Source organism: Lasioglossum baleicum, chromosome 16 (genome assembly GCF_051020765.1).
Source record: "Lasioglossum baleicum chromosome 16, iyLasBale1, whole genome shotgun sequence".
In the NCBI taxonomy this organism is placed as follows: Eukaryota; Metazoa; Arthropoda; class Insecta; order Hymenoptera; family Halictidae; genus Lasioglossum; species Lasioglossum baleicum.
Window position 1 is genome coordinate 4,388,576 of NC_134944.1, and position 14,114 is coordinate 4,402,689.

General features: G+C 49.1%; 1 protein-coding gene across 1 annotated transcript in view; it reads right to left on the reverse strand.

Moving 5' to 3' along the window:
• The window catches only part of Ds (dachsous cadherin-related 1), a 347,099-nt gene that overhangs the window by 29,014 nt on the left and 303,971 nt on the right, over window positions 1-14,114 (reverse strand). The window contains exons 6-11 of the mRNA XM_076440156.1: window positions 12,031-12,439; window positions 6,674-6,952; window positions 5,988-6,211; window positions 4,344-5,010; window positions 3,748-4,101; window positions 558-884 (exon numbers count right to left, since the gene is read on the reverse strand). Coding sequence (XP_076296271.1) covers window positions 558-884; window positions 3,748-4,101; window positions 4,344-5,010; window positions 5,988-6,211; window positions 6,674-6,952; window positions 12,031-12,439 — 2,260 coding nt within the window. The remainder of the gene's footprint in view (window positions 1-557; window positions 885-3,747; window positions 4,102-4,343; window positions 5,011-5,987; window positions 6,212-6,673; window positions 6,953-12,030; window positions 12,440-14,114) is intronic.

Consider the following 14,114-nt stretch of genomic DNA (forward strand, 5'->3'; position numbering starts at 1 on the left):
AACATTTTGTACATCATGCATCTTCATGCATTCATAGCAAAATTAAGTAGATGAAATTCAAAATTGTTGAAAAATTAAAAAAATTGAAGATGTCAATATATGATTTCTCCTTTATTAAGATCGTGAAAGGTGGAAATAATATTCAATTTAGTTTCCATCCCTTCAATCCATGCAGACAATTATCATATTGCATAAAGATCCGCAGTCTATTTGTTAAGTTGAAGAGAAACTTCTGTCGTATTTTAAACAAGCAGGTAATTCTGCTTGCAAATGAAAACCACATATACTGTAATATTAATAATATGAAACAGATATTTTTATAAATTGATGCAACTGTCTTCTTTAAAATACTGCAGAACTTTCCCTCCAACCTAGTACAAAAATGGACCGCAAAATTGCCCTTAACCTTGAATCCCAAGGTCGAAATTATTTTCCATTTCATCCTATAGCGACGAAAAAAGCCTCGCAGGAACTGTAGAGGTCTCAATTCAACCGTTCCCTTAAAAAGTATTATAATTTCGAAACACCCCGTACACCATCTAGACCAGAGTACTCACCGACAACGCTGTAGTAGATCTCCCCGTTCTTCCCCTCGTCTAGATCAGCAGCAGCGACCGTGTGGATCACGGCGGTCTCCTGGTTCTCCGGGACCGCCAACGTGTAGCAAGATCCTGGCCTAAATTCAGGGCTGTTATCATTCTCGTCGAGGACGAGAACCTCAAGCGTGCTGATGTCCAAGAGCTTGCTGGACCTAGCCAGGATGGGTACCGAGTATCTAGCAGTCTCCTCACGGTTCAGGGGTCCTCGAAGAGTCACCAGGCCCCTCGTCGATACAGCGAACTTGTCCGAAGCCACGTTGCTCGGAATGCTGAAGTTGACGTTACCTGTATAATCGTACACGGATTTTTGTCAACGTCTCTGTCCCTCTGATCGTTTTTATCGGGATTCGCCGGGGCCCCGAATAAAATTAGCCGGTTTTTCTACGGGGGGGATACACCACTGTCCTCCTCCCCTCCCCCCACCCGATCGAAAATTAGAACCACGCGACCACGGGGTCCCTCTACGTTTCCCTCGGGGACCATTACCCTGTCGCGTTCTCCGCCGAGAATCCGAAATTATCCGGCCGTTTGCATACATAAAGGAGTACCCTCAAAGCGATGGCGATTAGGCTCCTCGCGCCCCGAAGATCGACTCGTCGACCGGCGATCCGAGGTGCATAAAGTCTCGGAAATACGCAGCCGCGAGGTCGAGGCTCGCCGAGGCTCGCAGAGGATCGAACGCAATTGTGGTCGGTCGCGTGGACAGCCGAGACATTGTTGCGGATAGTTACGGCTCGATTCGAGCGGATTATTGCTGGTCGTTCTACACCCACCGAAAATTTGCTCGGGAAAATGACCCATCGGACTTCGAGTCACTATTGCGGACTCGCGTTCGGTCCATTTGACTGTCGCGACGATGCGTGGGAATTTAGTGGACGATTTTGGCGAATGGCGGGCTCCGCTGTACCTCAACTTTTGAACCACTGATCTGCCAGGATTGAAACTTGGATTTTCCGCGTTTGAAATAGGCAAAAATTTCCGGTTACCCAAGGGAAAGTCAACCACTCAAGGGTGGTTTCTGATCTGAGATCGCACCGGTCATTCTTTGGATAATTTTTATGAAAACGTAAATGTTAGTATCTCTTCAGCTCGTTTCCAAAGGGTTGAAACACCCCTGGAACGCATTTGAAAAAGGCATAAATTTCCGGTTACCCAAAGGAAAATTAATCACTTAAGGGTGGTTTCTGATCTGAGATCGCACCGGTCACTCTTTGGATAATTTTTATGAAAACGTAAATGTTAGTATCTCTTCAGCACGTTCCGAAAGGGTTGAAACACCCCTGGAACGCATTTGCTGAAGTAGCTGGCGAGCTATCGCGGCTAGAGGATCAGTTCGGCAAAGGGTGAGGAAGAAATGGTCGCGTGTATTTGGCAGTGGCAACGGGTACGGTAGTCACAGTGGCGACACGCACACGACGACGGTGAACGTAGTGGTAGGGGTGTCGGTGTGTTGGTTTCGAACCGGTGATTTGCCCGTGCGTACCGCGGCAGGCTGGCGGCACGATGATATACGCGGCCATTGTTTCGCTTCCCTGGGCCCTAACCGCGGTTCCGTGGCCCTAGCAGGACGAGTCGTCCTTCGGGGTATTGCATAGGGACGACTGTTGCGGGTCCCTTTGCCGGTTGGTTCCGCGGGACGCGCTAATGCGCTCGTCTGATACACGGGCGCCGGTCTAGATAAGCGCAAAACGAGCGATATACCGTGTTCTGTCGGCCGTACAGAACGCTTTGCTACGAGGCCCGCGGAACATCGGGCCCCTGGGACCGCGCTTTTAGTAATCATCGTGTCCCGCCGCGCTCGGTCCGTTCGCTGCTCTCCTCGGGCCCAACCGGAGCCGATCGTGGGAGAAGTAGCAACAAATCGGGGCCCAAACAAGTCCCAAAAATAACTGCAACGGGAAGACACAGCCTAACAAAATAGGACCGAAGAACAAGAAAAATCATTCGAGACATTCTCAAATCGAAATTTTCTTTTCGGACCGAAACGAGTCCCAAAAACACACGACTAGAACTACAACGAGAAAACACTGCTTCACAATCTGACAAAATGGGACTGAAGAACTACGAAAATCGTTTTTGACTGCGTCAAGGATTGCCAGCGGACCCGGATTAAATGGCGGGCCCGGGCCCGTGTATCCGGATCGCGGATCGGTGTCCCGTTTAGAGCGGTATGCGCGGAGGAGACGGGCCCGCGATAATCGTTATCGCGGAAAGTAGATCCAGCGCAGCATCTGTACCATGCGGGGACGAACGTATCCAGGTACGATGGAATTTTCTCGTCGGTTCAGGAATCCTTCGGCGAGCTTTTAGAGCGAACGACGACGAGAGGAACCAGGTGGGAACACGGGGGCCTTCGGTCCAGGGCCTTAGGAGCCGTATTCCGCGGGACGGAAACACATAGATGGAACGCGCTCTCGACCCCGAGGGAGCCGGGACCGCGAGTCATTTCGTTGAATTTACTATAATGCCCAGCGCGCCGGCCGGATTCAAGGCAATTATTCGAGGTATTTTCATAGCAGGGCTTTCCTATTAGCCGGGGGAGGAACCGGCCCCGCTGCTCCGACGCCGATTATATTCTCTCATCGCGGTCGTGGCGGCGTAGGTGGCGCGTTCACGGACCAACAGGTAAAAACTCGAAAATTCTACCTGCGAGAAAGACGGAGAGAAAGAGAGAAGAAGGCGAAAGAGGATGGTAGCCGACCAGGACACCGCCGACAAGATAGGAGACTGTAATTTCACGTTCTCGTCCTGTACACCGCTAAATTGACAGCGCCTCCTGTTCCACGGCACTTTATGCGCGGACGCACCACCGAAACAATAACGACGCCAAAGCCGGAACGCCTAAAAGGGTAGCCGGAGAGCCAGACCCATTTTTGGTCCTCTACTACGTCCTTGTCCGAGCTCGAGCAAACCGAGCACGTGCGCGAGTGTGTTTAGGGGAGATCGATAAGTCTGCCAAGCCGGGTCTGGCTTTGTTCCCTGCACGTAGTGCCGGAGGGGACCTTGGAAGGGACTTTCTGGGCCTGACCGGGCGAAAAGTTGAGCATTTTCTAGGTCTCGGAACATTTTACAAAAATATGACTCTGAAGTCCGACACGAACTTGAAGAGGGAAAATGATTTTTTTTTTTCAAAAATGTTCTTGCTCACCTTGGTCGGCGATGATGACAGGACCAGCGATGTTGAGGACCGGCGCTCCCACCTGCAGGTCCTCCGAAATCCTAGCCACCGGGTTAGCGAGTAGCAGGCGAGGAGGTCCGTTAGTTTGTCCGGTAGCCATCGTTAGATGCAGCCTGAGAGACGACTTTCGCGGTGGGGTACCATGATCGTTCGCCGTGATCTCCAACTCGGTGGACCTCACCATCGGCCGCTCCAGGCTCACTATACCGGACTCGTAACCCACGGAGAACCTCGCTTCCTCGTTCGCAGACGTGATCACGTACGACACGCGGCCATTGTCGCCTGCGTCTTTATCCACCGCCACCACTCTGACCAGCATCGCTCCTGAAAGCACGCCAATTGTCTTCAAACTTCTCCCGGTGGTAGACTCCTCCGTGTTCAACCTGACATCCGTGGTTATCAGGAAGAACGCCGTCACAATTTCAAGAAATGCATTAATTGAACTTTTTAGTATAGGATTTGCGTATGAAGCCAGGATGAAAGTCCTGAGAATAAATTCGAAAAGGTCCAAGGAACAATGTCTTCCTGACAATACTACAGATACATCAATGAATAAATTAATTCACCTGGCAGAAGATCAGGGGTGACCGCCACTTTGTTGGACTCCGGAGCAACGAACACCGGATCATTGTCATTCTGGTCCAGGACAATGATCCTGGCAGTGACAGTGGAAGCTAACTGCTCCCCAGGTGCAGCTCTATCAGACGCCTTCAAGATCAAGGTATACTCAGCACGTTCTTCTCTATCCAACTGTTTCGCCAGTGTCAAAGCTCCAGTGAGAGAATCAACAGCAAAGCTACCCTTAGCAGGGAACTCTGCTACCAAACCATAGCGCAGATCACCGTTCAGACCACTGTCCGAATCCGTGGCAGTTAGGTTATAGATGGTGGAGCCAATCACTGCTTTCTCAGACACTCGAACTGTAATGGGGTCCAGGGGCCACCTCGGCGGGTTGTCGTTCGCGTCCTCGATCACGATCTTCACGGAGACAGCGATGCTTTGAGGGTTGCCGATCGAAGTGGTGTCCAGCGCGCGAATCTCCAGGTGGTACTCGCTCACGTTCTCCCTGTCCAAGGAATGAGCGACCACCAGCTGGCCTGAACTGCGGTCCACGTCGAACGCCGGGAACTCGCTGATGGGAGTCAGGGAGTCCAGGGTGAAGGCCACGCGACCCGCAGGACCCGCCCCAGAGACTGATCCCACTGCTTGACCTATGCTCGCGTCCTCTCGCACCTGTGGAACCACGTGGCGGACGTTTTTAGATCAGTTTGGAGGAGTTAACGTGGTGGAAACATGTGCAGCTGTCTGGTCTTTTATTGGGTTGGTGCAGAAATAATTAGGGACTTCGTCAGCTGAGCTTCAGCGATTTTTCTGAAGTGCTGTTACCTCAAACTATTTTTGTATCGACCCACAGCGTTGCTATCAATGCTAATTAGCTGGATAAAACTCATAACGTAGTTATGAAAAATTAATTAAACTCCCAAAATCTTTTTTGTCGACACAGAACTGCGTAAGCATTTTGAATTAATATTTCTCTCTCCTACATTTTGTAAGGAGGGCCATACAAGCTATTGTATCTAATTAATGTTAATCGATATTTTTAAAATACGTTTTACACTTACTTTCCTATATTCTAAAGTAAGTTTTTATAATGGTAACTAACGGGGCGAAAGTACGTATTATTGTCTTAATTAATTCCGTCAATTAAAGCAGGCAATAAACGCCAATGAACGGAAAAATTGTTGTTGGTAGCATTAGAGCAGACCTTCAACTTTCTTTTAAAAATATTTTTATTTTTATTTTAATTGATAGTGACTGCTATATTTCTATCTGAATATCTTTATATTATTGCTTTATGATAATATTGCAATTTGAATGTCTCACGATCTGATCTCAATTTTTGGGAGTTTGAAGGAATTTTCGGAAAGACAATCACCTTAATGGATTGTATAAATGTGTTTTGCAGAAAAATCTACACGAGTTAATATTTCTAGTATCTGCACACTTTGTATAGAAAGAAGAATTCAGAAAGAAGTTCTTTTGTCCAGCAAGCAGCTCGAATCGCAGCACTGTGCGACCGAATCATTGCTCCAGTTTATTATCGATCATCATCAGCTCCTGCAGGAGTATTTCATTAACCAGGTCGCAAACGAATCTGCCGTTTGGACCAGAGTCTGCGCATGTCTCCGGCTCACGTGTTGGGTACTCACGTTAAAGGTAAGACTGCTGCTGGTGAAGGTCGGCCGGTTATCAGCGAGCGCTAGAACCTCGACTCTGAGCACTCGCACACTATGCCGGGGTGGTCTGCCGGCGTCCATGGCTTTAACGGACACCCGGTAGACGTTTCTCTCTTCGTGATCAAGAACCGCCTTGGTTCTGATCATGCCAGTGATCGGGTCGATGGTGAAAACGTTGTAGCCGTCTGCGTCTCGGTCTGCGAATATCAAGGTTGAACGTAAAATAATCTCGCCGCGGGAGTAAAAACTTCTCTCTCTCTCTCTCTCTTCTTTCATGTTGAGAGTACGAGACACGCGACACGTGGAGAAAGAGAGACGGAGAGAGAGAGAGAGCTGGATGCCAGAAGAAATCGGTAGAACGACCTGCGTTAAGACGCCATTAAGGAAATAGCAATATTACGACTTGTGAGGGTCAATTCAAGCACCATTCGAAACAGTCGCGTTCGTGATCGTAACGAGAAGATATAATCGTGGCAACCGTTCGCGGCGGGACCCTCCCCCTCCATAAAACTCAAACAAAGCCGCCCGAGGCGGTTTTTAAGACCGTGCATAATTGTTTCGGTAATTGGCTAATTAATTCGGACGGGACGCGTTCTGCTTCTTTTGCGAATTCCCGCGGATATCGAGACAAAAGGCGACGGTCTCAGGCGTACAGTTACCTTTCAAAATGGTGTACGTCACTGTCGCGTTCTCGCCAAGGTCAGTGTCTAATGCTCGGACCCTTGCCACTTCTGTTCCAGGGGGTTGTTCCTCTCGGACGCTGACCACGTCGCCCTGAGGGTCCACTATCTCGGGGGAGTTGTCGTTCACGTCTAGAATCGTCACCTTTAAGGGCACCCTAGCGGCTCTCGATGGCGTCCCTTGGTCCCGCGCCTCCAGGACCAGCTCGTGGACGATTTTCGACTCGCGGTCTAGCGGCTCCCTGGTGCTGATCTCGCCTGGAATATGGTGGAAGGAGGTTAGTAATTCTTAATCAGTTGTTCGTTAAATATAGCGTATCAGTGGACTGCGGATTTCATGCATTTATAACGAAAACGAGTAGGTGTAACTTAAAACAGTAAATCAATTGGACGAATTTGTATGTACTGTTATACTATTTTCAACCTATCGAACCTATTAAGTCATCGCTTGTCATCGAGTTGCACTACTGAATCTCGTGCCACCTCCTTCGATATCATCTGCTCCTAATACAAAACGCAATTTTCGAGATTTTAGAAAATTTACGCTAATTTTCGACCGTCTGACTTGTCGCTGACTTGTACCACTGAATTTTCGAAATTTTTCGAGCGTCTGACTTATCGTTGACTTGTACTACTGTATTCTTTTAAAATTTTCGGCCGCCTGACTTGTCCTTGACTTGTACTACTGAATTTCGTGCCAAAAGTTCACTATTAGAAACGTTATCATCTTTTTAAAGCGTCCGAACATTAACAGGAGTCACTGTATCAGCGACGGACTAATAGGCGAGAGATTGGTTAATTTTTGGAGCATCGACGAGATCTATTAACGCGTTTCATCTCCGGTTCCCTCTGGTCGCGGTAGAAAATCGAAGAAACGAAGGAAATAATTGCGTCGTCGCGATCCACGGGCCAGAAGAGCGGTCCGGTTAACGATCCATTAACGATACCCCGCCGCTCCATTTAACAGGGTTCGTCTGTTAAGTGGACGAGGGGGAAGGGGCGTTTACGACGGGAGAGCGTTCGCTTCGAAGCCGAAGAAAAATCTGCATGCCCACTCGTTCTGGCGGGAAACAGAGTTGAAATCGATCCAACGCGGCGCGGCGCGGTGCACGGGTAGAACTCGGCGAGCGATCTACGAAATAAAACCGAGTACATACGAGGCGGCGAGAGAAACAGGGGCAACGGGTAGAAAAAGAGAAGAACTCTGCTAGAAACCGACCTTATCAATTTTCCAACCGGGGGACGGGAACGGTTAATTGGATAATCGGCGTTCGTGCGCTCTTAAGAAACGCCATTCGACGCTCGAATTCCACGGTCGCGCCTCCGAAGCCGGCCTATCGTATTTCGTTCCCGTCTACTCCTCCTCTCCAGCATATTATAATCGTAGTATAGTCAACCGTGTATAGTCGCGCGTGTAACAAGCCGAACCGTAATTACGTGTCTCGCAGAAAGTACACTCCGCGACAACAGTGTACGACACTTCGCGCAACGAATCTATGTTGCGAGACAGAATTTTCTAGTGCCGGACCACCTGATGCGACCATCTTAATTATTTCTCTTGTTCGTGGACAGCGAACAGGACTTATTTCTTATTTCTCTTCGTACTAAATGTGCTCTGTAATAAATGCTTTGTAATAAATAAGTCTTCTTGTTTAATACAATCACTGGTTGGCTCGTATCGATTCTCGATCTTTCCAGAGCGCATTCAATCTCGCGGCATGTCGATCAATAAAACGGGCGATAGAATGGGAATCGATTCAATATCCAACAGGGAGGTCAAATTTCTTTTTTGTTCGAAAGACCTTCAAGCTGATATTTGGTTTTTTGCTATCTGGACAGATTTTTGTGGTTCTCAGTGTTGTCGAATTTGTTTCGGTCCGTCCTCTGGCTGATTGGGCCCATAAAAGAATTATATTACATGAGAAAGATTGAAGGTTACCTTGGAAACCTACTTTGAAAAAGACGGGACTGCTTAGATGGTCCACTATGTGTACATAGTTCATTTGAGAAGACGATATATTTGGGTTGCAATTAATATTAAAATAATTTTTAAACAAACCGAGCCGATGAAAATGACAGACTTCAGATTTTTTCTTTTACTATTTGTGTATTTATAGAAATACATGCATCAGGAATTTTTGTCTTACTAGATAAATCCCGTGATTATTATAAAGAACTGTACTTTTCTGTACTGTAATTTTCTACATAGATTCGCAAAGTATTAATAACAATTTTTGCCAGGAGTAGTAATGCTGTGGGGGACTGTAGAAGTCGAAGAGGACGAAAAGGAAGAAGAACGAGAAGGTACGAGCGCAATAGAAAAGGAGGAGCCCGCGAGAGGAGAGAAAAGGTAGGTCGGCGCACATTAATGGGTAATTAAGCAACCGCCTCTAGCCGACCGGTCGGAACTATTCGAAAAGACCTGGAAAAGGAACGGGATAATAATTCGTACGGAAGGGGACCGGTGGAGCAGCGCGGCGTCGCGTCGTTGTTCGTCGGTGAAGCTACGATGCAGGACGCGGTTGCACCCGCGTTCCACCACGAATTCTCGACGTACCTAGTCTCGGAGTCGTGAACGCGTCCTCCCAAGAAGAGAGCAGGACGGTCGTCGACGTGGCCGTGCTCGTCGTCGGGGAAGACAAACGATCGACGAGGGACATGCAAACGCGCCGGCATCGAGGGATACCATCGCGGAACAATAAGAAGTATATCGTAGGACGCGTGCTAATGCGTTTCTCGTGTTAACCGTGGGACCGTGCGACCACGGGCCTCGATGTCCCCACCAATCGAGGGGAGAGACTCCTCTTACCGTTGCCGCTTGTCTCTTCCAATATTTGGAAATCCATGCTGCGACCAGCGCCAGTTAGGAGAGCCTGGTTAAGACAACGGCGGGCCCTTGATCGTCGCAGATCGAGCTGAAGCTGCGGCGGACTTGGATTTTGATGATTTTGACGATTTGTCCCTAGTGAGAAGGCTTCTTGATAGGTTTAGACCCAACCCAGTTCAGTTAGAAAAGTCCACATGAGTGAAAATGGACATATCAGCCCAGTTCAACTAGAAAAGCCCCCTTCAGTGAAAACGGACATATCAGCACAGTCCATTAAGAATAAAATTGAAAATCGATGCAGTTCAATTAGAAAAGTCCACGTCAGTGAAACATATCTACCCAGTTCAATTGGAAAGGTCCACATCAGTGAAAATGAACATATCTATCCAGTTCAATTGGAAAAGTCCCCATCAGTGAAAATGGATATATCAACCCAGTTCAATTAGAAAAGTCTCCATCAGTGAAAATGGATATATCTATCCAGTTCAATTAGAAAAGCCCCCTTCAGTGAAAATGGACATATCAACCTAGTTCAATCAGAAAAGTCCCAATCAGTAAAAATGAACACATCAGCACAGTCCAGTTAGAATCAAAAATATAGAAACTCGATGCTCCTGCTAGGACTTCAACGTCCAACACCAGCGTCAGTGCCAAGCACCATCCAACTTAGGGTACCACGACGCAGCCCTCACCAATCCACTGCCTCCCAAGCAAACTTCCTCAGCAAATTCTCCGAGAATACCTCTGAAAATCCTCAATGTCCCCGAACAATCATTCAACTCGCCTAACAAAAGGACACCCCATAGCGTCTCTACCCAATGAACGTCCCACACATCTTCTATTCCTAATCTCAACCGGATCGACGCGCGTCCTGGATCCTCTCGATCCTCTGCCGATTTCCTGGACGTCTCGACCGGCGAACAATGTGGACTCAGCCGGGTTCGGTAAAAGATTAATATAGAAGTACTTGTACGCGCCGCGACGTCTGATACTTCCGGCAGAGGAGAGGGTCTCCTTTTATTTTTCGAAGGTTCGCGCCGAGGGAGTCCCACCACTCTTCTCTGTCTCTCTCTTTTAGCAAACAGGCAGAGGGTACGAGAGGAAGAGCGGCCCGGTCTCGAACCAGCATGTACACAAATACTCTCCGTGTCGCATGCCAATCAAACCACGTATGCGGCCGGCATACGCGAACAGGGGAAAAAGAGAGAAAGATAGAACGAACGAAAGAAAGAGTAAGAGAGAGAGAGGAGGGATCGAGGCGTGCGTGCTGGTACCGCGGTGAACCCGAGCCCCCTTTCTGGTGATTTGTTACACGCCGCGCCGGCCCAAGGTGAAAGCACCACTCTTACGGGATTATACTTTGATATCCACGAAGCAGGGGGAGATGTTACAAAAACGAAATAATCACGCCACCGTACGCGTCTCTCTGATATTGCGTCCGTTCTACGGTCCTCCAATTAAAGGCATTCGCATCAAAAATAAATTTACGCTCTCTCCCATGCCCTCCCCCTCCCCACCAATCACCCCCATGTTCTTCCTCTTTTTTTTTCTCTCTCTCGAACCGCCATAAATCCTTATGTCGAGCTTGCAATCGGACAGTACGATGATAGAGACCCTGAGAAAACTATGGGACTGCCCAGGCCTCCATTAGACTTACGAAACGACACCGAAGATCTATCGAGGTTTACGAACTCACGGTTGCGCAATCGGCGGTCGACAATGGCGAGACACGCTCGGGAATGGCTTTTGACGCAACGCGTGAATTAAGAGCGTCGACGGGTGTGGGCTATTTGGGAAATTAATCGACCATCTCCCTCTCTCGAGTCTCCAGCACGTTAGAGAAAGACGCAGTCCAGGTGGATAGATCGTTTTCTACTTGGAGAGGAGGCCAAGATTCCCTCCCTCCCCCCTACGGCACAAAGGGACACCGAGCTGTAAATCTTCTAAGGGCCTGACGCGTCCTGGATTTTTCTTTCGGGAAGCCCTTCGAGATGGATTATTATAGCCCTCGATTTTTCTTCTTCATTTCGTTTCTTCCCGGCGTTTCGATCATGTTAATCGCTGCTGCGAGACGAATGGCTCTGTTACCGTTTTCTTCGGAATCCGTATAATCAAGTCTGAGTGCTAGAAGATTTACAATCCTCGATGAAATTCGTATGAATGATTCTGTTACCATTTTCTTCAGAATCCGTATAATCTAGTCTAAAAGATTCCGTTTAAAATCCTCGATCGGGAGGATTGAAAATCCACACTCGTCCCACGACAGTGTGTGCTTAAAAATAATACCGGGACCGGGTGCAGTGCCATAATCATCGTTTTAAGAAATTCCGAGTGGCCGGCTCGGTCCTCGAGGGTCAAATTCGTCGGAGTGGCTTCGCTAATATTTTTCTCGCAGCTCGGATCGCGTGGGATACTGTCCGAGTCCCCGACAGCTTTCGTAAACACTCGACCATCGTTTGGTTCCCGAGGAAAAAGGGGGAAGCAAGGTGTGCAGAGAGACGATTCTTACCTGTATCGGGGTCCACCGCGAAGCTGCTGTTTGCCTGGACCACCGCGTACCTCAGCAACGCGTTCTTCCCGAGATCAGGGTCGGATGCGCTCACAGATCCCACCAAAGTGCCTGACGGCAGGTTCTCCAGCAGGTCGAATCCGTAGAAGTCCTTCTCGAATCGGGGATCGTTGTCGTTGTCGTCGAGAACTGTCACTAGGACAGAGGCGCTAGCTGTGGCAGCAGGCGAACCGTTATCTGTTGCCAGTACGGTGAGAGTGTGGCGATCTAGAGTCTCGCGATCTAGAGCTTGCGCTAGGTAGATCCAGCCGGTGTTCGGGCTGATGCGAAATGCTGTGGAGCCCTGGAGACGGTAGCTGAGTCTCGCGTTGTTGCCGGTGTCGAGGTCCACTGCCGTCACCTGCAGGATCTGTGGACAGAAAATGAATTTTAGGAGACTGCTCTGAAATGGTCCGGGGGGGCGTGGCCTCACAGCTCCGAATTTCATCATCGAACATCCAGGAAAATGTTGATCCACGAAAAGCACAATGATCCTACCCTCTGAATTTGAAATAAATCTGAATATCAGCGAGTATTTTGTAACTGTTTCCGATGGGAGTGGTCGGAGTGGGCGTGGCCTCGCAGCTCCGACTTTCATCATCGAAACTCTACATCCAGGAAAGTCTCGAACCAAAATCTCGAAGAGCACAACGACCCTACCCCTGAATTTGAAATAAAATCTGAATATCAGCGGCGCGAGGGTATCAGAGGAGCGAGAAAGAGTGGGAGCGACGAGAAATCGAGCGAGAGAGGGGGCGTCGGCTGAGCTAGAGCGAGAAAGAGAGGCAATACCAGTCGATCCGGTCGTTCCGTATTAATTAAACGCGCCCAAAGACCGCGAACCCTAAACGCGTTCGCGAACCGGTCGATGTTTTCCAGCGCGGGAGGATCGTGAATTACGGAGGTCGAAGAAGTAGAAGAAGAAGAATACAACAACGACGAAGAAGAAGACGAAGAGGAAGGAGCAGTGGATCGAGGGTATATAACTTCGTATCCCGTGCACGGAGTTGGCGCGCGGGCAATGATGGATGACGATCCAAGGGAGAGAAGAACGAGTGGAAGCAGGATGAGAAGTAGAAGCGCATCGGTCGTCGTGGTCGTTCAAAAGAGAGGAGAGGGACTAAAGAGGCTCTAGTGTGGAGGGGGAGGATCGGGGTACCATTAGAAGGAGAACCTGACGTGGGAGCAGGCTGTAATGTGTCTAACTGTACGTTATTAGTTCGCGATGGGTGAAGGGTTACGCTCACTGTAGTCCGGGTTACTAGCTGCTGGTCCTTGCGATTCTTTCGCGCTCCAGCAAGCCTCTATCTCCGTCTCGCGAAGGTAGCTAAGATATTGTCCGGATACCACCGACAGCTCGCAGATCTGTTTCGCCGATAGATACCACCGATATATACGTGTACCACCGGGAGAAAGATGGAACGAAAGATCGAATGGCGAGGGAAGAAGGAAAGAAACAGATGGATAAAGTGAGGGAGAGGAACGTTGCCGTTATCCTCGTCGTCGTCGTCGTCGTCGTCCGACTCTATCGTACCCTCGTGTATCCGCTGTATTAAAAATGTGACGTCATTTAACGGACCTATCTCGCGGCAACGATCTCGCGACCATTCGTCATCGGTATCCTCGTATTCGGGATTACGTCTGCCGGGTGGCTACCGCCGCGAGGAATCCTTGTTCGCCGCTCGTCCCACGAACAGACGCTGCCTCCAATCAGGAGCGTGTTCTCGGCCGTCTAATGCTGCCCCTACAATCTCCTCTCCTTGCCCCCGGAGCACAAGGGCTTTCGCTACTTTTGATTTCTAAAATTCCAGCTTCTTCTCTGTTCATCCAACTGCAACGAACACGAGCTACGAGACGCTACGGAGTACCGAAACCCCATCCGAAACCGGCGATCTCTGCAGTGATGGAGTAGCGCGCGTCTACAGACCGGGATCGCAAGGCGAGCCCACAAAAGGAGCAGGTTTCGAAGCGAAGCCCATCAACGATTACCTATCAATCCCGGTTGTACGTCCGTGCGTATGTATCGCGTTACAGCGATACTCCGC